General features: G+C 45.9%; 1 protein-coding gene across 3 annotated transcripts in view; it reads right to left on the bottom strand.

The window, feature by feature from the left end:
* NR5A2 (nuclear receptor subfamily 5 group A member 2) overlaps positions 1-22,345 on the bottom strand; it is an 87,794-nt gene extending 65,449 nt beyond the window's left edge. Inside the window, exons 1-5 of one of the 3 annotated variants that reach the window (XM_048313345.1) lie at positions 22,065-22,345; positions 12,128-12,265; positions 9,593-9,711; positions 8,205-8,346; positions 4,833-5,479 (exon numbers count right to left, since the gene is read on the bottom strand). In XM_048313345.1, coding sequence (XP_048169302.1) covers positions 4,833-5,479; positions 8,205-8,346; positions 9,593-9,711; positions 12,128-12,265; positions 22,065-22,128 — 1,110 coding nt within the window. In that variant the 5' untranslated portion in view covers positions 22,129-22,345. Of the gene's footprint in view, positions 1-4,832; positions 5,480-8,204; positions 8,347-9,592; positions 9,712-12,127; positions 12,266-12,739; positions 12,802-22,064 lie in introns of those variants that run through there. The other 2 variants (XM_048313346.1, XM_048313347.1) reach the window with 2 other exon arrangements.
* Positions 22,346-22,675: the final 330 nt, after the last annotated feature.

Raw genomic sequence — 22,675 nt, 5'->3', positions numbered from 1 at the left:
ACCCCAGCAAAACCCAAAACTATTTTTTGCCATTCAGTGCTAATTCCATTTAATAATTGGATTTCTGTACTGTTATTCTTTATTTTCTATGCATTTCTTGATAGTCAACTACATGTAGACTGAAATTTCAAATGAAAGCTGATATATAGAGTATTACATTACTACATCTATCTAAATAGATTTCACAGAAGGAATTAAGAGCCTCCAGGAGTTCTGTTAATCCTATTCACATTAAATTTGCACTTACAGAAATAAGTTGAAACTCTGATAAATATAGTTGCACTTCTGGGGAATATGTAACACAAAGCTAGGCTTTTGCTTGTTTATGAACTGCCAAAATATCTGTGATGCCACGTACAGTGCAAGTTCTACAGACAGGGTCCTTTTGAGTTACGTGATTAAACCACCATTTCTTTGAAGGCCATGGCTAATGTAAGCATGAGCAATTTATACCTACAGCAAGAAATCTGGCTTGGAACTGATACAGTGTGACATCAACCAATGGCCCAAATTTGCAAACTCAGTGAATAATTGTAGGATGAGCTTCTTTACCATGAAGTACACTGGCTCTTCCTGCAATCATTCACTACATGGTTTGTGCTCACATAGTACTTTGACCTATGACATCCTCACTGAAATAGGCAAATAAGGCAGGCTAGTATTTTTTGTGAGTCACCATTCTTTCAGTGCCTTTTTTTTAACTATTAACATTTAGTTGATTTTCTGATCCTCACCCAGGAGAAAGTATCCTGATGACTGTTCTAAAATGCAGGTCCTGTGCTTCTCCTGCTCCAGGCAGAGACTGCTTTCTTTTAAGGATTCCGGAATACTTAGCTCTGGAAGCAGTCTTTGAATTTTTCCTGATGTGGGCTGATGAGGAAAGACCAGTCCAGAAAAGCTGTCTGAATCCTTCCTTGGGGTCAGGCAGCCTTTGGACTCTAGAAACTCTTGCAATATTTTCTTTTTAGCTTTGTACAAAGACCTTTCACCTGACTAAGACAGCTGGCGACAAATCTAGCATCCCCAGGGCATTCCTGAGTTTTCTTAGCTGAGGATAAGATAGATATATCTTACTTTTATATTTACTGGGCTTTCAACAACTCCAGAATAGCAAACAAAGGCCTACTTTACTATTACTATTACTATTACTATTACTATTACTATTACTATTACTATTACTTATGACTACCATCCTGAGTCTATTGGGACCCTACCTCTATTTTATTTCATCTGTGTATAAAGAACCAAACAGAAACGTATCTCATTATGAGTAAAAAAGTAATACATAATGTCAATCCCCAGAATTTATGACTTAATTACTACTTACAAAGTATTCTGACTTCACAAGACATATAGGGATGTTTGAGATTTTAGCAGGTGTTAAATTCAAATTTACTTGATTGCAATTGACTGTTTTGGATCTTACTCTGACATTATTATTAATCCTGACTAGTTGGCTTCTTTAACTTTTCCATTAGTTTCTGATATCCTACATGAAGGTGAGAGTATCTGCTCCTCAGCAAGTGTGAACATTACATACTCAAATCCATAAGCAGGTCATATTCAAATGCAGTGCATGCTGTGGGTAGTTCTACCCAGTCAGTATTTTTCACTTTTACATTGTTAAATGTGTAACATATTCCAAAAGAGAATGAATGAAAATTTGTAGAGCAACAAGTGAGAAGATTGTGATAAGTTTAAGCTGGTAAAAGCTTCAGAAAATAAAGTTTTAAAACAGATTTGTTTTCATTTGATATCTCTTTAAAAAAAAACAAATCTGCAGCCAAAAGGAAAGAAAAAAGGAAAACTTAAAAGCTGTAGCTTGGTGGTGGGTTTTTGTTATTATCTCTAGGGTAAATGTGGCCTAAACCACTGACAGACTGGGACAGTATTTTTTATCATATCCTCCTCCTGAATTCTGCTAACTGCAAATCTCTACATTTGGCAGAAAGGAAAATGATTGCTCCTTTATATTAACTGAAGAGGCAAGAGTTTAAGGAAAAATTTAGAATGAAGTGAAAAGATACAGTAAATAATTGCAAACATGCTGCCTGGTAACTCATACCCAGTTGTGCAAGGCATTGCTCATCATGACAAAGTCAAAATGAATTTCATACAAACCACATTTATACTTTTTTACTGTTTACTTATTACTGTTTAATTATTTGAGTAATTTAAAATTTTAGTCCCGGAGGTCTGCTAATGCACCTGTCTTATTTGAAAGACAGCTCAATATTCACTTGTTTAGACAAGTAGGAATAATAGTAAAATATCTTTTTGAGCAAATACATACTTCTCAGCTGTGAATAGATAGGGAACAAAGTTAACTGTTCTGAAAATCTAATTGCATCTTTATCACAATTGCCTCCCCTTCCTTCTGCATTTACAATCTGTCATATCCTTAGGTGGCTTTTTTTTTTTACCCTCTCCCACAGGTATTCATGTCCTGTGGAGCAATCTGAAATACCTGCCTTTGCTACCTTGATCAGAAGAACCTGAAATCATGGATGGATAGAAGAGAGCTGTATTCAGGAAAGGTTTGGAAATCTTTTGTTTAATATTGTTACTGTCCTCTCAACTGAAAAGAGAGATGTTGTTACCCAGTTCTGTTAAAAAAGTAGGGTCTGATCTAAACAAGCTTTTGAAATTGAAAAGCTTAAAATTCTTAGCATTGTGTATAATCTGGTCCCTAAACTTTGGATGTGGATGGATTTCGAAGTGAGTTGTTATTGTTTTGGAATGCTGTGCAATTTTGTTGATCTTGTCCAGTTAAAAAAAATAATCTGGATATGCAGAAGGTATGAAACTGTCTGACCTCAAAGCTTCCAAGATGCAAAGGGTACAAACATTAAGGTGAAAGCAATGCTTTCTACAAATGTGTGAAAATCAGTTCATGAGCCAAAGGCTCTACGTAGTAAATTTTTAGCATATATGTATTTCCAGAAGGCTGTGTGTACATAGTAATACATCCAGCACCAGGAGAAGTTGGTCAGAATTTTCATAAAAAAGTTCTGCATCTTTTGTGTCCATACTAGTAAACATAGCTTGGTTGAAGAATATAATCCAGGCTGAGGTTGGAGGTGAAGACCATCTCTTAAACTGTTCCCAGTGTAGCATGTTGAATGCTTATAAAATTTCTCACTTTAATAATAAATGGAATTTTAGGGCAAATCGTAACTTAAAAATTTTAGCACTGAAAGGTATATGAAAGACAGTCATTTTTAACACTGTTACTCTAGACTAAAGTACTCCCCAGTGTATGGGTAGAAAGATCTGGTCTCACATATTTACAATAGAGTCTATTGGAAATATAACATGTTCACAGTTTCAATTGTTAAATTATTTAAATTATTTAAAGCTATAGCATGGCTTATAGCTGACTACAAAATTGTATACAACTGAGATAGCAAACATATGGCAGTCTTTTCCTTACTTTAATGCATTTTGATTTTCCTCTCTGAGTAAACTTCGTCTCTTCTTTCTCTTTGAATAGACTGAGTTTTCAATGATTCCTGCAATCATTCTCACGAAAAACTGGAGAGAAGCTGGAATTGTATATGCAGCATATACAGCTTGCTTTTCTTATAATCAGGCTTTATTTCATGTGTCCATGTCCTTATGGTCATGACAGACATACTGTTGTGGCAAGCTTTCTGAGTGCAGCTTTTCAATGGATCTCCCTTTTGTGCTCTTAATTCCTGTAGATTCAATTCTCAGTGAAATCCTACAGTAATTGTTACATTTGGAAGCTGAGTTATTTTCCCGTTGTTTGAAAGTAGTCAGAAATTACGGGAGGTCACAAAACTTTACAGATTTCAGTAGCAAATACTTATGGCAAAAATAGCTTTCTGTAGTAAACAGACACAGTAACTAGCAATGTAGCAGGGAAATTCAGATGTGAGTTGAGTTCATCATCCTGAGGGGTTTTTTGAGACTAAAGATTATTCTTTCCAGAGCTAATTTCTGTATCAAGACAGTGGTTAAAAACTGTAGTTCATATCTATTGTCTGATCTCAAATTTGTGGCTTAAAATTTCTGACTTGAAATTTCAGACCTGATCATAACAGACCACAAAGCTGCTTTAACAACAAGTCTGAGAAATGCAAATGGGGGAATTACGCACAGAAAGCTGTGCATGAGGATTTCCTGGGTGTGCCAACAAAATTAACAGCCTAGAGGTCATTGTAGCAGCCTAGACTAAAGGAATCCCCCATGTATCAGTAGTGATGAGAACCAAAAGGAGTCCATTAGGTATCTACTTCCTCCTTGCTTTCTGTTCCGTCCATATCCTGCTTAGGTTTCAGCCTGCACAGTTAATTAGACACACGGGAATGAATAAAACAATATCCCATTGAGAAATGGAATATTCCAAATATGGGCTTATATAAAGTGTGAATGGAGATGGACAGAAATAGCATTCCCCCGTATGTTAAGTAAGGTAATGAAATAATTACATAAATGAATGTGGAGTGGTGTAACAGGTGTGCTTACAGCCCTGAATACAAGCCAGACAGTGAGCGATGCTGACAGGGAAGGAGTAGAATTTATGTGAGGCTCTATGGATGTTAACAACAGTTGTGATAAATACTGAAGTACAGAAAAGATGAACTGAATATTGGATCTCTTTGCGACAGCTAATTACAGGCTCAGGTGGAAGTCAGCAGCAAGTTTCTCCTTGTAATAGTCCGCCTACTTCAAGCCAAATAAATAAGGAATGAGATGCTTGGGGGGGAGAAAACAAAACCCGTGCTTTCCTGCTTGAAGTACAAGATTGTAAGAAAAAGGTTTTTTTTCTTGACTGAATGATAATGTAATGTAAGATCGTTACCTACCTTAAGTTCTCTAAAGAAGATGCTACTCCTAGCCCACTCAACAATGGAGAAGAGCGTTTGGTCAGCCATTTTACACATAAGCCCGAATGTGTTGAGCTTCTCGTGTTTGCTTCTGTTGGCTTGCTCTTGCTGCAGATATGCCATGATTTTAGCTTGGACTTGCGGCTCATCTGGCTCACATTTCAAGAGTTCCAATATCAGATGTGGGATACTTGCTGGTGAGCTTGTTTGATAACTATCCATGTATGAGTAGCCCATTATTGACTCTGGTGAGCTAGTGTAAGGGTCAGGGTACTCGGACTTGATAGCACGGCTTGGAAAATGGCCATAGGTTTGGTAGCCTTGCAAACTGCCATGGGGAGGCATTGTCATGCTGATCGGAGAGGTCACAAAGGGACTCCTGTCATAGTCTGTAGGAGGCAAGGCAGTATGGTTCAGAGGTAGGCCTTTAGAAGCTGAATGGATGTTCTGAATTGCAGAGGATATTGTCAGGTCAGTTGGCATTGCTTGGATCACCTGAGTCATGGCTTCCAGTTTCAGTCCATTTGCTCGGATAAGGGCTTTCTTCTGCTGCTTCAATGCCCTGTCTCTCTTGTACATTGGTCCAAACTTGTTTCGACCACCACGCATTCGGTCAGCTCGCACAGCTGTCAGGGGAGAGGAGGTCGTAAATCATTATTAACACTTGGAATCAACATTCTTTAATCAAACATGTATTAGGAAAGAGCAGAAATGTAAAAACGTAACTCTTCTTTTTTTTTTTCCAAATTCAGAGTTGCACTTTTATTCCTAAAGAAAAGGATTTATTTTGACTTAACAAATGTCACTTTTTTCTGGTGATTTAAATGTCACATGCATATATTACTAACAAAGAAGGACTTCTCTGTACATTGATTAGGACACAGGGACAAACACAATGGATGGCTACAGGAATTTCACACCTGCTATGGGATCATGTGGAAATCTCAATGTACATTTGGGTTTATATCAAGCTACTATGTCATTAAGAAACAAGGGCTGAAGTCCAGAATTTGTCTGAGACGTATCCAGCAGACCACATTGTCTCATTATAATCATTCCATTACTGCCTTCCACCGCAGCAAAACATCTGAAATGTAAATTGTGAAATGTTCAGTAGTCACAAAGGAGAATACATTTCTCTTGGCAAAAAGGGAGCATTTCCTTTTGATGATTCTGTTCAGGTTGGTGTAAAACTTTGAGATTTCTAGTAAGCTGAACAGCTCTATGGAAATGTTTAGCTGCAGTTGGAATGTGCAGAGAGAAAGCTGTCAGCTTGCTGCCTTCCACATGGAAGATAGAAGTGAAACAGAAACTATTGACACTGTTCTGGCTTATAATATCTCTGGAATTAGAAATAATTAAAACAAATCCTACTCAACAGCTGCCTTGGGAGTCATACTGGTGGTCTCTGTCACAGCAGTGTCTGTCACCATGGGATATATGTAATGGACTAGTGAGGAGCTTTCACCAAGCCCACCTTGCCCAATGGCAATTTGATTGAAAGAGGAACCTTTGACAGCCTGGTGACATGTTGAGACTGCTGAGATAGCTGGAGGTTAAGTTCTTGAGCTTTTTATCTTAGGGATTAGTAGGACATTAAAAATTTATTATGAATGCTAGATACGCATCATATTGTACCTTATTGTAAGGACTTTAACGTTTAATGATTTTTTTTGGTCCATGGTAATTTATGAAGTAGACTTTTAAGGCTATATATATCACTATCAGGGAAATACACATATAATGTCACAAGTATTTACAATTAGGAGAGCACATGTTCTCCAAATTTTCTAAACAAGGGAAAAGAAGTTGTATGGATGTGTATATAAGGAAGCTAAAGTACATTTTCTGCAGTACCTTTAAAACTCCAGGTGCTTTGCTTGAATTTGTAGGAAAAATGAGCTGCCAGTATTGCTGCTGAATGTTGACTTTAAACAAAATGCACAAAATTAATTACATCACTAGTAAATGTAATTAATTTTAAATCTCTATACACAGTATCCTCACAGGTACTTTGCAATTAAAAACTATGAGCCAAATTGGATTACCAAGTGCTTTTGTATAACTCCTACTTAAATTTAAGGTGAACTTTATGTAATCACGGAAGACTAAATTTGGTCTTGTATCGTCAGCAAGTGAGAGGAGTTAAAAGTAGGAGTAGACAAATGTATTTTATGCTTCTTCTTAATGCCAACAATGACAAAAGGATTCCACATGTCCTGTAATTGTACTATTTGAATTTAGAAGCACATGCGGTGATTCAGGATGTTTGGTGCCGTGTGTCAGTGCTAGCTCTGTCTTGTGGGCAAATACAACAGTATGGAATCAATCAAACTGCAGGAGGCTGATTTTTCTGTTTGTTTCAGTTATATCAACAGCTTTCCTTTGCCAGAGCCTGGTGTCTGGGTCTTATCCTTTCTGGTTCCCTTCATGGCTTATGGTTTTCCTCCTTGGCCTGATTTTTCCCGGTTAAGCATCTAGGGTGAATGTCATTTCAGTACAATTGTAACAAGAAGGAATTTAGGAGCTTGTCCTTGGTCAAGGGAAAATGTCATCTGCTGTGAAATCTGAATTTTAATATTTTATATATCAAAGTTAGAATGAACTATGTATGATTCACTAATTCAAGTTGATGGTATTTTTGCATTCGGTTATCTCAAAGGGCATTGTACACTTTTCATTGTTCTCTGTAGATGAGAAAGTGAAATGAAGTCAAAAAGTGTACTTCAAAATGCCTTATTCTCTTTCAGTTGCAATAGCCTTGCAGGTGTATCATCACAAAAATATAGGACACAACTTTAGAGATTATTTGGTTCCTTAATCTCAAAGGCAAGTCAGTGTGAGAAAAACCCTTATTTCATCTGTTTCTTTTGTTCTGCCTTGTTGTTAGAAGAATATATGTAAAAACCCCCAAACAACCCAACCCTAGATAAAATACAAATAAAATCAGATCTCTCTTCATACCAAATGTAATAATTATTTTTTCTAATCTGGACACTTGTTACATATTTTATGTTTGATCTAAATTAAGTCTTTTTAAAAAGATGCAAAGTTATTCAATCTACATCCATGAAGTCACAAACTAAAAGCCTGAAATATCAAACTATATACTTATATGACAAAATGGATTATGGTTTTGACTGGTTGCTAAATGGTAGTGATCTACCATTTACTTATTAGATTTTTTTTTTATAAAGCAACAAATTCACTGAGCATACAAAGTAACCTTTTATTATAATTTCAAAGCCATAAATATATAACTTTTATATAAATATAAAATACAATGCAGTAACATCTTATCCTATTATTTTATAATATAGTTGAAGATACCAGCAAGACTATAGCTCTTACCTTCCAATTTCATTCCAACACTTAGACATTTTTGAAATCGACAGTAAGGACATCGTTTTCGCTGTGTTTTGTCAATCTGGCAATTCTGATTTTCTATACATGTGTACCTTTTGTTATTCTGGACTGTTCTCTTAAAGAATCCCTGTATGACAGACACAAAAATTAGCCTGTTTTGCTTGAATGTGTGTTTCAGCATTTTATGGAAATCACTGTAATACAATTTTCAGATGTCATTCGAGCACTTACAAAGTTACATAGTTTATTTTAAATTAGTCAGCTGAGCCCAGGAGAAAGCCACCAGAATCCAGAGGAAGTTTTCTTGTGTTAGTGCTGTGTTTTATAGACTTAATGCCAAAGCTTGGTAAGACTTTAAGAAGGCTGTAGCCTTCTGTGCTTCTAACACTGCTGGCGAAATAGTGACACTGACCGGTTCCTATCGTATCCTTTAATCATTGCAGAATTATTAAAGTCTTCCTTTTAAAGTAGTTTTACATGAAATAAGTAGGAACACTGTTGCAAAGATAAGAGAAGTACAGAGTACCTCTGGCTATTCTACATCCCAGTGGGGCATGTTGGAGGCACAGTAAGTGCTTGTCATTCACTTCTCATTGATTATTTTTTTAGTGAAAATATAGTGGGCTAAGTTAATTTTTCCATGCAACTAAATGTTTTAAATTGCATTGTTCTAGCAAAGGAGTTTCGCTTACAGTGCACTGCTTAAATAACTGTAAAAAACCTTTAAAAATTTTTACATGAAAAATCTGACCTGTCATAAATTCACCATTATTTAAACCTTATAGAAAAATAGACCGACACAGGTATGTTCACTTTTCTATATGTTAAATGGTTACTGGACTTTGTGTGTCAAGTGAGCTCTGACAGTTACAGTTTGCATGAAAAAAGTGCATGGTCATTATAATCACAGAAATTTACACTGCAATATTGAAGGATGAAAATAAAAATCTTAAGAAAGCTGCATTAGATTTTGGAAAGCTGATCTGCATTGAGGATAATCTTCCTACTTTATCCTCCAGAAAAAGAAATACTCTGAAAATATACAAATCAACTAAAACCAGTATTTAGGACAGTTAGGAGTGAAAGTTGTTCTAGAACTACATCACAACAGCAAAATACTTAAAAGCAATGACAAAACTACAATGCAAACCAGTCCAAGTTGTTTCCATTTGTGCAGATGTCTCTCTCAAAGAGACTTTTAAGTCCTAAAGCTTTTTGGTGGTTAATTATTTTATGTGAATGTATTAAGAAACATATCAGAAATTACCCAAATTATTATACATCTGGTTTATTTAATTATCCTTTTTTTTTTCTGTCTATATTTGAAACATTTTTGCTGTGCATGTGTTTTTATGGAGAAATTAGTACAGAACCTTGCAGCTTTCACAGGTGAGAAGTCCATAATGGTACCCAGACACTTTGTCTCCACAGACTGGACACAGCTCTTCAAGGTCTTCATCATAAGAGTAATTCACCATTTTAAACTGAGACACTGGGGGAAAGGAGAAATAGCACATTCAATTAGAATTTACATTACTAATTCAAATATTCTGCAACTTTTCTCATCTAGAGAAAAAGCTTACTTAAACAAGGACACCACTGAAAAGAGAGAGAAAAAAGTTTTATTTTAAAAAACAAATTGCATGGAGACATGCAACTTTCCATCATCAGCAAGTCTGCATGGTACTTAACAAGTGTAACAAAACGCATCAGCTTCTAAGTTTTATGTTCTAAATATTTATACTTAAAGAGTGCCTTTAGCCTAGTCCTTACTTTATGGAATCACAAACTGAAAAAATTCATTTAAATCCGAAAAGGATCAGGAGCAAGCTTTAAAGAAGCAGAACGAAACTTGTATATTGTAAACTTGTATATTTCACTTGTATATTGAAAGTAATTATTTTCCCTTAAAGTTTTCTTTCAACATCAGCCCGTAAATTTTTACCTTGACTAAACCTGTATCTCACAGTGCACTTTTGCACTGCATGAAATCCAAGGTAGTTGCTCACAAAACCAGTTTAAAACGGCCTCCCCCGCGCCTCCCAAGCCCGTCGTCTCGGGGTGACCACCACCCCTGCGGGCCGGGGCGAGCGCTGCGTGCCGGCACCCCCGGCTGCCGCAGCCAGCGGGTCCGCGGCCACGGGGGAGACGCTTTTTAGCTGTCCACGTGTCGGCAGAGGGACAGCGAGCCGGGACCGCCGTGCTCGGGGGATGCGGCCAGGGTCTGCCCGGCCGGCAGACCCCGCGTCCCCGCTGCCGGGGGCTGGCGTGAAACCTGCACGCAGGGGCCGCCTGAAGTTTCCGCTGCTCGGGGAAACGCAGGGAGGAGCCGGCCGTCAAGAGGGAACGGGGGGCTAAAATATGCGGAATGAAAGCGCGGAGCGCGGTTACTCGAGCCGGGGTCCCCTCGCAAGGAGCCCAGTCAGCCGCTCCGATTATTCCTAAGAGGAAACTCAGCTGCTCAATCCAGGGCCGGTTTCCTTCCCCTTCCCTGCGGCTAAACCTCCGACCTGCTCGGCGAGCACCGTGGCAGCGGAGGACTCTTGAACACAGCAAGAGGCTCTGGGCATCGCCCTTGGACTGCTTAGGATGTCGCCTCTTTGTCTTTAACTCCGCGGCTGCCACAGTTCGGGGGCACCGGGGCGGTCAGACTCCGCCCGAAGCCCCCGGCCCGGCTGTCCGGCTTGCCAAGGCAAGGGGCTGCGCCCCGGCGTTCGAGGGAGCTCGGGGGCACTGTCCCGCCGTCACACTGCCGGCAAACGTTTCCTGAGCCACCTCGGCACGCCTGGGGATCTCCGCCTGTCAGCGGCGTGGGGCGGACACGGGGCGGCCGCAGGCGGAGGAGGAGGAGGGTCCGGCCCTCCCCTCTGCTCCCGCGGTCGCGGCTCCAGGGTCCGACGCTGCGACGAAGTTCCCCTCCCCGTAGGAAAAACCAAGTGGGAAATCAGGGCTTTTCCAAGCGCCGTGCGGTAGCACGGGAGCCTCCTCCGCGGGAGAGGAAAGGGGCGGTCGGGTCGCCCCCACTACCTCCGAGGCCCCCAGCCCACTCTGCCCCTACTTCCCAGCAGGCTCCCGAGAGGAGAGGGGATCATTTCTCAAGAGCAGCCGGGACGGGAGTTTCTGCCCCGGGAGAGTCGTGCAGGACGGGGCGGGCAGTGCCCGCATACCGGGCTGCCGGCTCCAAAGCAGGGAGCCAACCCTCGGCGGGGTCTGCGCCGGCTCCCTCGGCGCACCACTCCGGCCCCGAGCAGGGCACCGGGGATAGTCCGGTTCCGCCACCCCACATAGACATTTCCAGCGCCATCCCAGCTCGGGCATCCCTCTGCCTTCCTGGGTACCCCGCAAGGGCGCAAATCCGCCACGGACTCCGGAGCTCTCTCCTGCGAAGTTTCGCGACACCGCCGCTGCCACCTGCACGGTACCTGTGGGCGCCGCACCCGCGGGACAGAGCCCTCGGGTCCCGTTCCGGGACGGTGTGTGACACACGGGGTGCTCGCCAGAACTTTCACGCGTAACTCCCCGTGCCATAAACTTCGAGGCAGTTTTGCGCGGAACGGAAATTAGACCGAGATCCCCTGGATCTGCAGCGGGGCCGGGCAGTGTCCGACGGGACGTCTGCACCTCAGGGAAGGCTCCCGCCGGCTAGATGCTTGACGGCTCCTCGGCCCCGTTTGCACCTTCTGAGCAGGGCCTTGTCGTCGGCCCTGGCGCCTCGGCCCCCCGGTGCCCGCTCGAGTCATCTTGAAAGCTGGCCCGCGAAGGCAGGGGCTCGGCGGGGCGCGGAGCGGGCGGTGACGGGGCAGCTCACGAACAACTGCCGCAAACTTTTTTGGCAGGACGAAAGGGCGCTTTGCCGAGGGAAACCCGAGCGTGCGCGGAGGGGGAGCGCCGTGCGCCTCCCCCCTTACCTTGCATGTTTTCCGGCATCTGCCCCTGTTCCCCATTCGACCGGGCGAGTCCCAGGGCCTCCGTTTCCACTTTGGGTAGCATGACAAGGCGGCTGCGGGCCGGGCTGGGGGCTCCGTGTCCGTCCGCGACACCAGCACCTGGACACGGCAGCACAGATTTAGCTGGAGCAAGGGACGCTCGGCGGCTGCTGCCTCTTCCCCCTCTTCCTGTTCTTCCCTCCCTCTGCTCCACGCCAGCCCTTGCCCAGCTGCGGCGGGAGCACCGAGCGGCCCTGGCCGCCGGGAAGCACCGCCGAGTGCCCGCGGCTAGGGGAGCCGCGGAGCGGTAGTCGGGCTGCAGGCGGCGGGGGGCGGACGAGAGAGAAGGAGGAGGAGGAGGAAGACCGGGGGTGCCGGGGAGGAAGGAGGAACCCCGGGAGCCCGCAGCAGCTCCGCCCGGGGCTCAGTACGGCGGCAGCCCGGCGCCCCGATCCATGCGGAGCAGCACAGTGCACAGGAGCACTCTGCCGCCGCTGGTGCTGCTGGACAGGGTTCCCACCCCCGTCCCCCTCCTCCCTTCCTCCCTCCTCCTCCTCCCCCTCCCTCTCCTCCTCCCCCTTTTCCCCTCGGTACAAGTGCGGAGGTGCCAAGTCGGGACCTCTAGCCCCGGGCCCGCGGGGAGGCGCTCCCGGAGCCCGGGGGGTGCAGGGAGCGAGGTCTCCGGCGAAGGGGGGCCCCGACACCGCGACTGCAGCCAATAAGGCAGAGGCGGGATGAGCAACACCCCCCGCGCGCACACACACACACAGAGCACACACCGTGGCCCAGTGAAGTCACCCCCTACCCGGTTCTTAAACGGGGCTGCGGTGTGAGGGTCTGGGCTGCTGCTTCCCCTCCCTTCCCCAGCAGAGCCCGACGGGCCACCAGCCTCGCCGAGCTGGGCTACGCCTGCTCTGCCTTCAGCGGCCGTGCCTCTTTGCCAGTGGGCAGCCACACTCAATGTCTCTTGGGGCCGGAGGGGCAATGCCTTCGCCCGGCCAGCGGCGGCTGCGGAGACCCCGGCCCTCGCCTTCCTTCTTGAGCGGGTGGGGTGAACAGCGGAAACCCCAGCCCCTGCGGCCACGTTGCCGCCGCCCAGCCCTGGGGTCTGATACAAGCAAGCGGGAACCGCGTTGGAGCTCGCTGTACCTATTCAGGCTTTTCGGGTGTCCCTTCTCTAAGCTTCTTGCGAAGTCGGCCAGTGTCAGCCGCATCGTTTGCACAAAAGCCAAAGCCCTGGCAGAGGCATCCCTTGAGCCCTTTTCCCCGATTCACAGTGCAGCAATCGGCACTCGTTTGCAAGTTGTCCCAAAGAACTCGTTTCTCGCAAGCGGGTGCCTCAGCGGCGAGAGCGTTGCGGGGGCTCCGGGGGAGGCTGAGTGCCGACCACCCGGCGAGCCGGGCCGGAGGTCTGCTTGCCCTCGTTGACCTTTCCGCCCCTCTCTCGCCGGGACGGTCCGGGGCGTTCCGCCCCGTTCCTAACTGCGCCGCATAGGTTTGATGGTGTGGGATGAACGATATTTGCACCTTGGAAAGCATCCGAGCCCCTCATCCAAGCGCTCTGTTGCCCGTACTCCTCTGACTCTTTAATCTGTATACAGTGCTGTATATATTAAGAGCTGAAAATGTTTGGCGATGAAAACTGCTTCCGATGGAAAGTGGGGCGCGGGTGTCTCCAGCGCGGAGTATGGCATTTCCCATCGTCTGGGAGAGAGATAGTAAAAACTGGCGGTTGTAACTTATTCAGTAGTGTTGATGATCGCAGGGTGAACCCGCGCTGGGACAAGCATTCCACACGCAGAGAGCGGACTCGGCTGTGCTCTTAACTTTTTGCATCCAGTAGCTGGGAGACCTTTGCTAATTCAACGCAGATTCTGAGCCAACCCAAGACCAGCACCACCGGACTAGAAAAAGTCTTTTCTCCCTTCCCTGTGCAGCGTTTGATAATTAGGGGATGGATCCAACGTTCAGAGAGGCTCGGACCTCTCTGTCGCCTTCCATTCTCACCTTTCGCCATTCCCCCTCGGACAGGAGCGCGAGCGGGCGAACGATACCAACGCGTTATTTCTCAAGTTATAATTTCACAATTTAACAGGACGTCTGCGAATAAGTTTTAGGACAGCAGTATGGTGAGCTGCAGGAGCGAACAGCTCGATGGCTAAGACGAGGTGGCTGAAAACCATCTAGAGAGAATGACTCCGTTTCTAGCCAGAAACAAGTCGGGCTGAGACCCTGTCTCGGCCCTTGGGAAGTTATTCCCAGGAGCATTAGTTACAAACAGTCCCTGTCAGGTGTCACCGTGTAGCATCGCCCTGCGCTGAGCCCGGGCGGTTCAACGCTGGCGGCGACAACGGAGCAGCGCCGGCTCCGCTCGCTCCCCCGGGCGCCCGCCGTGAGGGCTGCGGGTCGGGGGTCTCCGGGCCGGGGCCCTCCGGCCTTCCGAGCCTGCAGCCGGGCCGCCTGGGCCCGACGGGCGGCCAGAGCACGCCGGGGGCGGCTCGCAGAGGAGCGGCGCCTCCTCGCAGCCCTTCCCCGCAGGAGAGGAGTTGTCAGAGCACAGCCCCAGGTGCATTTACAGCAGAACATCGGGACACCTGCGGACCTGGGTCCTGCAGCCCGCTGGGGACAGCCGGTCCCCTCCCTCCCGCTCGCCGCCGGGTGGGTCACGCCGCTTGGCGACGCCCCGACGGGGCGCTCCGTGCTGCCACTCTCGTTACTGCTGCTCCGGGAGGGCAGCCGCGTTTGGGAAAAAGCCGGGAAAGGAAACGCCGCATCCGGACAGGGCAGGCGAAACCAGCTTGAGTGCTGCCGGGGTCAGGCGGGCTGCGGCCCCCACGGGCACGGCGGCCAAGTGTCCCCGCAGGCTGGTGGCCCGCGCAGGGCCGGCTCTCCCTGGACAACACTCCCCCGCGGGTACGGCCCTAGCACCGCTCCCTGGGCTCTTCCCTCCTACTCGGGGGCTTAATGTCATTCTGCCTGGGAAGTGTCTGGAGTGAGCTCCAACCGTACATGGCAAAGTCACTCTGCGAGCTATTGCTGTGGATGAAAATACTTTGGAGTGGTTATTGCACATCCACATTTCTCCGAAGTAACAGTTTAGGGCAGTACATATTATAAATGATACCTGGTCCCTTGTGGCTACATTTAATTTAACATGGAGTTCTAGCTCTCACGATTGCCTTGAGCAACCTTAATTACCCTTTCTTCTAATCTCTTCTCCATTCCTTACCAAGTTCTCCAAACTTTTTTTTTTTTTTTAATGCGATTTCTCTCCTGAGTTTCCCTGCCTTGTTCTGACTTTGCCTGAAGGTCTTGATTGACGCGTGTAATTATAATTATAAAAGATGATGGCTCGGGGAGCCTCCAGCAGCCTTGATTAGTACAAGGAACAAGACCTGGAATACTTTATACTTCCCTATTTAAATGGATGTACATTTACATTAAAAAACCCCCACTCTCTAATGTTAAATAATCTGAAGCTTTTCCACCTCTTTGTTTCCACGGTAGAGGCTTCAGTGTGATATTTCAAGGCAAGCTCCGATTGCTTACAGCTTCCAAGAGGCCACAGAACCTGAGCAAATTTCAAAGTCTTTTTCCCTAAGCAGAGACATTTCCAGCTTGGAGGGGTCTGCTCGATGAGAGACAAATAACATGCTCTCCTCGAGCTTTGTGTCGGGAGGTGTCCTCGAGAATATTTGATTTACCTTCTGTGCAAAGTAGCGAAAGTGAACGCTTGTGGGGTGGGTTGAGGGGGGAGGGGGGTAGATGTTCAAGAAAAACGTCCCAGGAGCAAATGAAATAAATAAATAAGTGGAGGACTGAAACTCTTCTGCTTGGAAGTCTAAATCCGAAACCGATCAAAAAGACTTAAAGGGAAGTATTTAAGGAGAGAAATCCGCATCCTGTCTTCCTTTCTCTCCCGCTGAACATTCCCGTTTGCCGCCAGCTCAGAGCCGCTCTGAGCCGTCACTCAGTGAAAACAGTGACTTCAGCCAGGCTCGGGGAAGGAGTCAGCACCACGCATCCTGTCCCCGGCACAGCGACGCAGCCTCGGGCACGGGCTGTCACTGCCACTGGCACGCAGTGGCGCAGCAGCGGGCACAGAGGGGCGCGGCCCCGGGAAGTTCCCCGGAGAAGGCAGTGTGCGGCAGTGCGGCAGGCACGGGATCCCTGAGCAGCTGGGAAAGTTCAGAACGCGAGTTTGCTGCTCCGCCTCACACACCTCTCACGCCCAACTTTACGAGACCGTTTACACCAGGAAAACCACGGCCAAGATAGCTCCTGCCTCCTCTCCTCTCCTCTCCTCTCCTCTCCTCTCCTCTCCTCTCCTCTCCTCTCCTCTCCTCTCCTCTCCTCTCCTCTCCTCTCCTCTCCTCTCCTCTCCTCTCCTCTCCTCTCCTCTCCTCTCCTCTCCTCTCCTCTCCTCTCCTCTCCTCTCCTCTCCTCTCCCTTTCATCTCCTCTCCCTTTCATCTCCCTTTCATCTCCCTTTCATCTCATGCCTTCTCCTTGGTCCTTGTCATAATCAGATCACCCCTATAGTATGAAGGGCAGAGTACCTCGGAACCTTCCAAACCCTGTAGCCAGTCTCCTCTCATCATTTTGCTGAGGCAATATTGTATTTAGCTCCTAGGGATTCATTAAATGGAGGTTGCTAGTGCCTCCAAATCAGGCTTTAGGAAACAAACTGTCCCCTCTAGGAAAAAGAACAAAAACAAAAACAAACAAACAACCCAGAACAAAAATCCCTAACTTACAAAATTAACCCACCCCAAACACAAAAATACACTTCCACCCACTTTTTCTTCTTCTTCTTTTTTTGTTTGTTTGTTTGTTTGTTTTGTTTTTGATCCACTGTCAGCAAAACAGAGTGGATGCCTCAGACTGAAATACTGTTGTAGTAAAACGCACGCCACAGAGGATCACGACTGTGCCTGTTGCCTTTTTTTTATGCAGCTAATCATTCACTGTTATTTTACGGAGACGTCGTTCCGCTCTGGTCCGGCATAGAGAGCCATTTCCAAACGGTCAGTTATTGACCGAGAAGCTATTTTCCAAGCCTGGCCAAGCTCCTGCTGCCCGCCGGAATGCACTGCTGCGTTATGAACACCTGGCAGCAGCGCGATGCAGAATGACAGGAGACTCCGGAGAGAGGAGTGAGCAGGGCCAAGTGAGTGGTAAAGCATCGCTCTGATTGCCTTTCTTTTATTGCTAAGTGAGTCATCAGTGAGGTGTCGTAACACTTCATCGCGTCTCGCCGCCGTCTGCCCCGTCCCGCCCGGGTCGGGGCGCAGGGCCCCGCCGTGCCCCCATGAGCATCGCCTGCTCGGGGCGCGTTCCCTCCCGCGGGCCGCCCGCACTTGTGTGGGCAGGGACGGCCGGGCAGTTCTTGCTGCGAGGCAGCTTTCCGACCGGCATTCTGCTGAACTAATGGGAAGGCGTGGAAGGGCTGAGGCATCCCCGGGCGCCCTTGGGGACGCGGTGAGCCGTGCCCAGAGCTGGCGGCAGGGCTTCCCTGGATCGATCCGATCAGCAGCGAACTGCACTCTATTCCACGCGACACTTAAAGATCCAGTTTTGCAAGCAGGCACTCTGCTAGAAATTCCACACCCACCCCCTCCCCCCGCCAAATTACATGAATTCTGTAGGGAAAACGCCTTCTAGTCCCGCACAGCCTGGACCTGTTGCCGCTCACGGTGCGACGGGGAAACGCGCTCGCTGTGATCGTTGCTGTCTGCCGCGGGGGCGGCGGCTTCCCCGCAACCGGAGGCGGGGAGGAGAATCCAGCAGCGGGGCTCCTTTCCGCGGCCGCCCGCCCGGGAGCAGAGCCGCTGCCCCGCGGCGGCTGAGGGACTCCCCGGACCATCCCGACGCTCCCTCCCGCTGCCATCCCATCGCCTCTTCCCAGCAATAATAATTACTTTTCTGATGAGGCTCTTTTTTTTTCTGTCTGTGCTGCCCTTTTGGAGCCGAGTGTGGAACCTCTAGTTAAAAAGCTAGACCTTAGTCTGGAAATAGAACTCCAAATATATTTGTATATACAGCAAGGCTCCTGTCAGGGCTGAGCACTGGTCTCTGTATCATAAGAGATAATTGATTTCTATCCTGCACAGACAGGCTTAAAAATGAAATTTCTTTTGCTGAGGCAACTGACCTTGATCTGCTGGTGGGAAAAAAAGATGGTTTAGGTCTGCTTCTTCCCTCCCCCTCCCCCCATGTTTCAAAGCTTGGAAAACTTTATTTAAAAATAATTTTACAGCTGATCTTTATAATGAAAAAAGTTTAAGTTCATTCATATCTATCTGTCTCAAGATTTATCCACACATAATGTAAAATCATAAACTATGAGAAGATAAAATAGGCATAGTTTATACTGAGAAATCTTGATAAGGATTGTGTACACATGCATGTCTGTTCATTGTACATAAGAAGGTATTAATATATATTAAGGTTGCATATCTATGTAATATATATAATGTACTCATGTAATATGTGAGTAAACTCTAGACATTAATAATGATCTGTCATGAGAAGTTTTAATGGGTTTGCCTACAAGACAGACAAGCACACAACCCCTCCTGCAGACAAGTCTTCCTTTTCACTCTATATATCTAAGACAAGTTTGAGCATGGACAAGTAGCTTGCGGCGTTTTGTCACTAGTGGAGATCTCCCTCAGAAGACCCCAGGCATCATTGTTACTTTGCCTCATATATTTTGGTATTTAAAGCCAGACTAACAGAAAAAATTGGATGCAAATGTAAATACTGCCCCTTTTGTGGATAGTTCATTTGCAGTATAAGCACAGGGAAAATGGGAAGAAAATTGATAAAAGTAAAGAGTAACAGCAAAGTCCACTGATGTAAAAAAATAACCTATGGCATGTCTTACAGTCCTCACACAGCTCTAACTGTTCACTTCTGTGGAAGCTTTGCCTGCAGAATTGCTGGCCAAAATCCTAATCCAGACTTTTAAAGGTAGTATGTGCTGTCTTTGTTAGTCATATGAAAATGCCACTACTCCTATTACTACTAAACATAAAAACCAACTTTGCTAAACTCATGAGCCCTAATTATAATACCGTTAACTGCCTGAGGACATACATTAAAATTAAGATGGCAGTAGGTATTCTACAAGCTGATAAATTTCACAGTTGGAAACTACAAGTAGATTATTTTTCCTCTTATATAACCATTTTTTAAAATTAATGAAACAGTTATTTCTGTTAAATAATCATAACTAATACTTATGAAAATTGCATAGTGTCCCTGATTACACTAAGACAAGAGGCTGATTACAGGAAAAATAAAACTAGTCAAGTATCTTTGTATTGCTTCAGAATCTGGTAGAAGAAAAAAATCATGGCACTTCCATAAAAACATTTATAAGTCCATATGTTGTTTGTCATCTGGAAGGTAGGATGTACTACTAAGATTTTGTGAATTCTAGCTGCCTCTTTGATCATATGACTATAAAACAAAAGCAGGTGTCAACAACTGGTAGTGCCCACTCACACTCCAGCTCCAGCCTGGTTGTGTTTGCTCTCCAAGGGAGAGATCCACTGCCATTTATATCAGTGGAGTCTGATTTGCATTCATGGGAGCTGGAAGATGCCCTCCTTGCTGGGAGGAAGCTGTGACATGTTTATAACAAAAACTAACTTATGGCCAGAGGGGTGAATGAATGCACAGGGTGCATCCTGCGAAGCTCCCTGACAAGCGCAACTCTCAGCCTTTGTGGTGGGAAGCAGCAAGTGTCCCTGGCCTGAGGGGCTGGTGGGCTGTGGGTGCAGAGGCTGTGACAGCCTCTTACAAACCCACCTGCTCTGCCGTGGTTAGAAAGGAAAAAGAGAAGGAGATGCCAGGAGGGACTGGACAAAAGCGAAAGGCTAGGGATAGGATTTACTCTTATGAGCACATGACCCTACTGCTGATTGTACTTATACCCTGGGAGGACAGCTTTAGCTTTTTCTCCTAGAGAATTACTCTCCAGTGCAAATAAAAACAGAATCTGGCTCCTTCCTATTTGGTTCCCCCAGCTCCAAGCAGAGGCCCTCAGATTGGTGCTGGTTACATTTAACCCTTACAGGTACATGGTGACTAGTTTACAAGGCTGAGTTAGGTGAGCTTTTCAGGGATGCTACCATGGGTTCTGGCTGAGCAGTGTCATGCAAAGACAGAATCCTCCCCCTGACTCAGACCACACAGGATTTTGGAAAGTTTCACAAGATTTAGACCTATTTTTTTCTGGACCATGCTTTGTGAATCTGTCCTGGTATATTTGTGACACAGCACATGTATAAGTGGTATGGTGACAAGAGTCTCTACTACTCCCACCAATCTGTTTTCTCATATCCACATGATTTTGGGAACCAAGACCTGTCAGTCTTCTGGAAACCATGAAAATGGCACTTAATTGGTCTAAATATCACAGGTGAGTGTCTTATTTCCCCTTCTCCTAGGGTTGTATCCTTTCACCTTAAGAAACCTTATCTGAGTGACCACTCTTCAGATAACTGAGATGTATAACTATTTTACTATCCTGCAGGAAAGGGAACCAGAGGGTCCCTCCCTAGCAACCAGAAAGAGCAACAGTTAAACCAAGGCCTGGCAGGGAAGCTGGACTTGCCACCTTTTCCACGTATTTCAGGGGGCAGAGCTGTGCAGAGGAGCACCCCACACCTGTAGGGAATCACAGGGGCTCTGAGGGGACATCTGATTGAAACACAGTTGGGTCCAAGGTGGGAGCCCTTCCCTGGGAGAAGCAGCAGCTCCACCCAGAAGATAAAGATCATCTATGCTTGAGGTTATTTCCTGCAGCTGTTGCTGCACCCTCCATCCCCACGGTCCCAAAGCTTCCCTTGATGGCAAGGTGCCCACATCACACCCAGCATCAGGGTGAACTCCTCGCCTGCCATGTGATGACGCACTTTGGGGCAAGTGGAGGAAAGCGTGCCCTGATTCTGCATGTGGGCCAAAGATCTGTTCTTTCATCCCTGCCAGGAACTGCTGTGCTGAGGCACAACCTTGCAAAACCCTGGTCTGTGGAACCTGCAGTGCTGCTGGGCTGGCTTATGAAGCACCTTCTGCTCCATGAAGGAGAGGTTTCCCTCAGTAAGCCTTCTCCAGCCTTGCTTGGCCCCAGTCTCAGCCTGGGCACACTCTGGCGGGATAGGGGATGCTCTTGCCCTGGCAAAGGAAAGACACTTTGCTCCAGGAGTGTGGTGAGAGACAGAATGGCCTGAGACAGGAAATGTGTGGAGAAGGGCAGGGAGGTGGTGAGGACATGCAGCCCCTGGGGCAGGGCCACAGCCACCACAGCCTGGGAGAGCTGGCTGTGCAATGCCCCTCGTGCCTGTAAGCCAGAGCAACCTGTGCCTGATGGCTTTCTGACAGGGAGCGGGTGCTGTTTCCATATGCTACTGAATGTATTCACTTCTTTGCTGCTTTGAAGTCTTAACTGACTTTTATTATCCAGCCCACCCCTACTGAATGACATATCTTAATTTTTAGCTGTAAGAAAGAATCTGCATTTGACAGAAACTACAGTATTACTGAAAAGACACAAAACCATTCCTGAGGTTTTCTTCAACATGAATGACCAGGCCAGAAGCAATTTAAATCTAGTTTTTGAAAACGTTTCTACATGCACATGCACAATTTCACAGTTATTATCAATTGTAATAGATAAAGATACTGTTAATTATCCAATTATAGAGATTTGATAATTGCATTATCTCTAGAGAAAAATGTTATTCTATGGATCATCATCTGTTTTCTTATATTTTTACATGGTATCATAAAATTCTCTCTCATCTAAATATATGTGCAAATTAATCATGGGCTTGCCCTTTCAGTTTGGACACCCACAAATTAATACATTTATGCAGAATCTTCAAAACAATTAGAAAACTGTTACTTACCACCTGATGTAACTCCATGTTTAACAGATTCCTGTATGATGGCTGTGTGAGAACCAGAAGACATTATTAGGTGTAAATATACCGTACCCTTGGGTACAAGGGGTACAGCATTGAGTACAGGAGAGGTGCAGCCTGTAAACTTTTCTGGCCTTGAGACTCAGGCTATAATAGCCTTCAGTGAAAGTCGGTGTGATGAACAACAACAAAAAAATTATCCAAGAATTCAGAAAGTAACAAGCATGTCTTTGAGTGGACTCTGTACTTTTTCCAGCATTAGTGACCTGCTGTAAACCATGTATCCCATTTCATGATAGTCTCTAATCAGAAGAATTGGAACTTGTGATAGGTTTGGCACCATCACGTGATTTAGTACAGCTTGATAAGAGACCCTGTTATAAAGTGACAGCAAAAGAGATAAGAACTGTTGGCAGATAATGGCAGAGAAATGATTAACCTAGAGTGGAGAGGTGCTATGAAGCCCAGAGAGGGGAAGGTTGTAAAGTTGTGGGGTCATAAGATCATTCTGAGTGGATGAAAAGCCATACCAACATGAGCATAGTGTCTATAAACTCAGACTTGTGACCTGTCTTCTTGATGTCATCACCTCTTTG

The sequence above is a fragment of the Corvus hawaiiensis genome, chromosome 9 (assembly GCF_020740725.1).
Source record: "Corvus hawaiiensis isolate bCorHaw1 chromosome 9, bCorHaw1.pri.cur, whole genome shotgun sequence".
Taxonomy (NCBI): Eukaryota; Metazoa; Chordata; class Aves; order Passeriformes; family Corvidae; genus Corvus; species Corvus hawaiiensis.
This window is presented reverse-complemented; position numbering and strand designations above follow the sequence as displayed.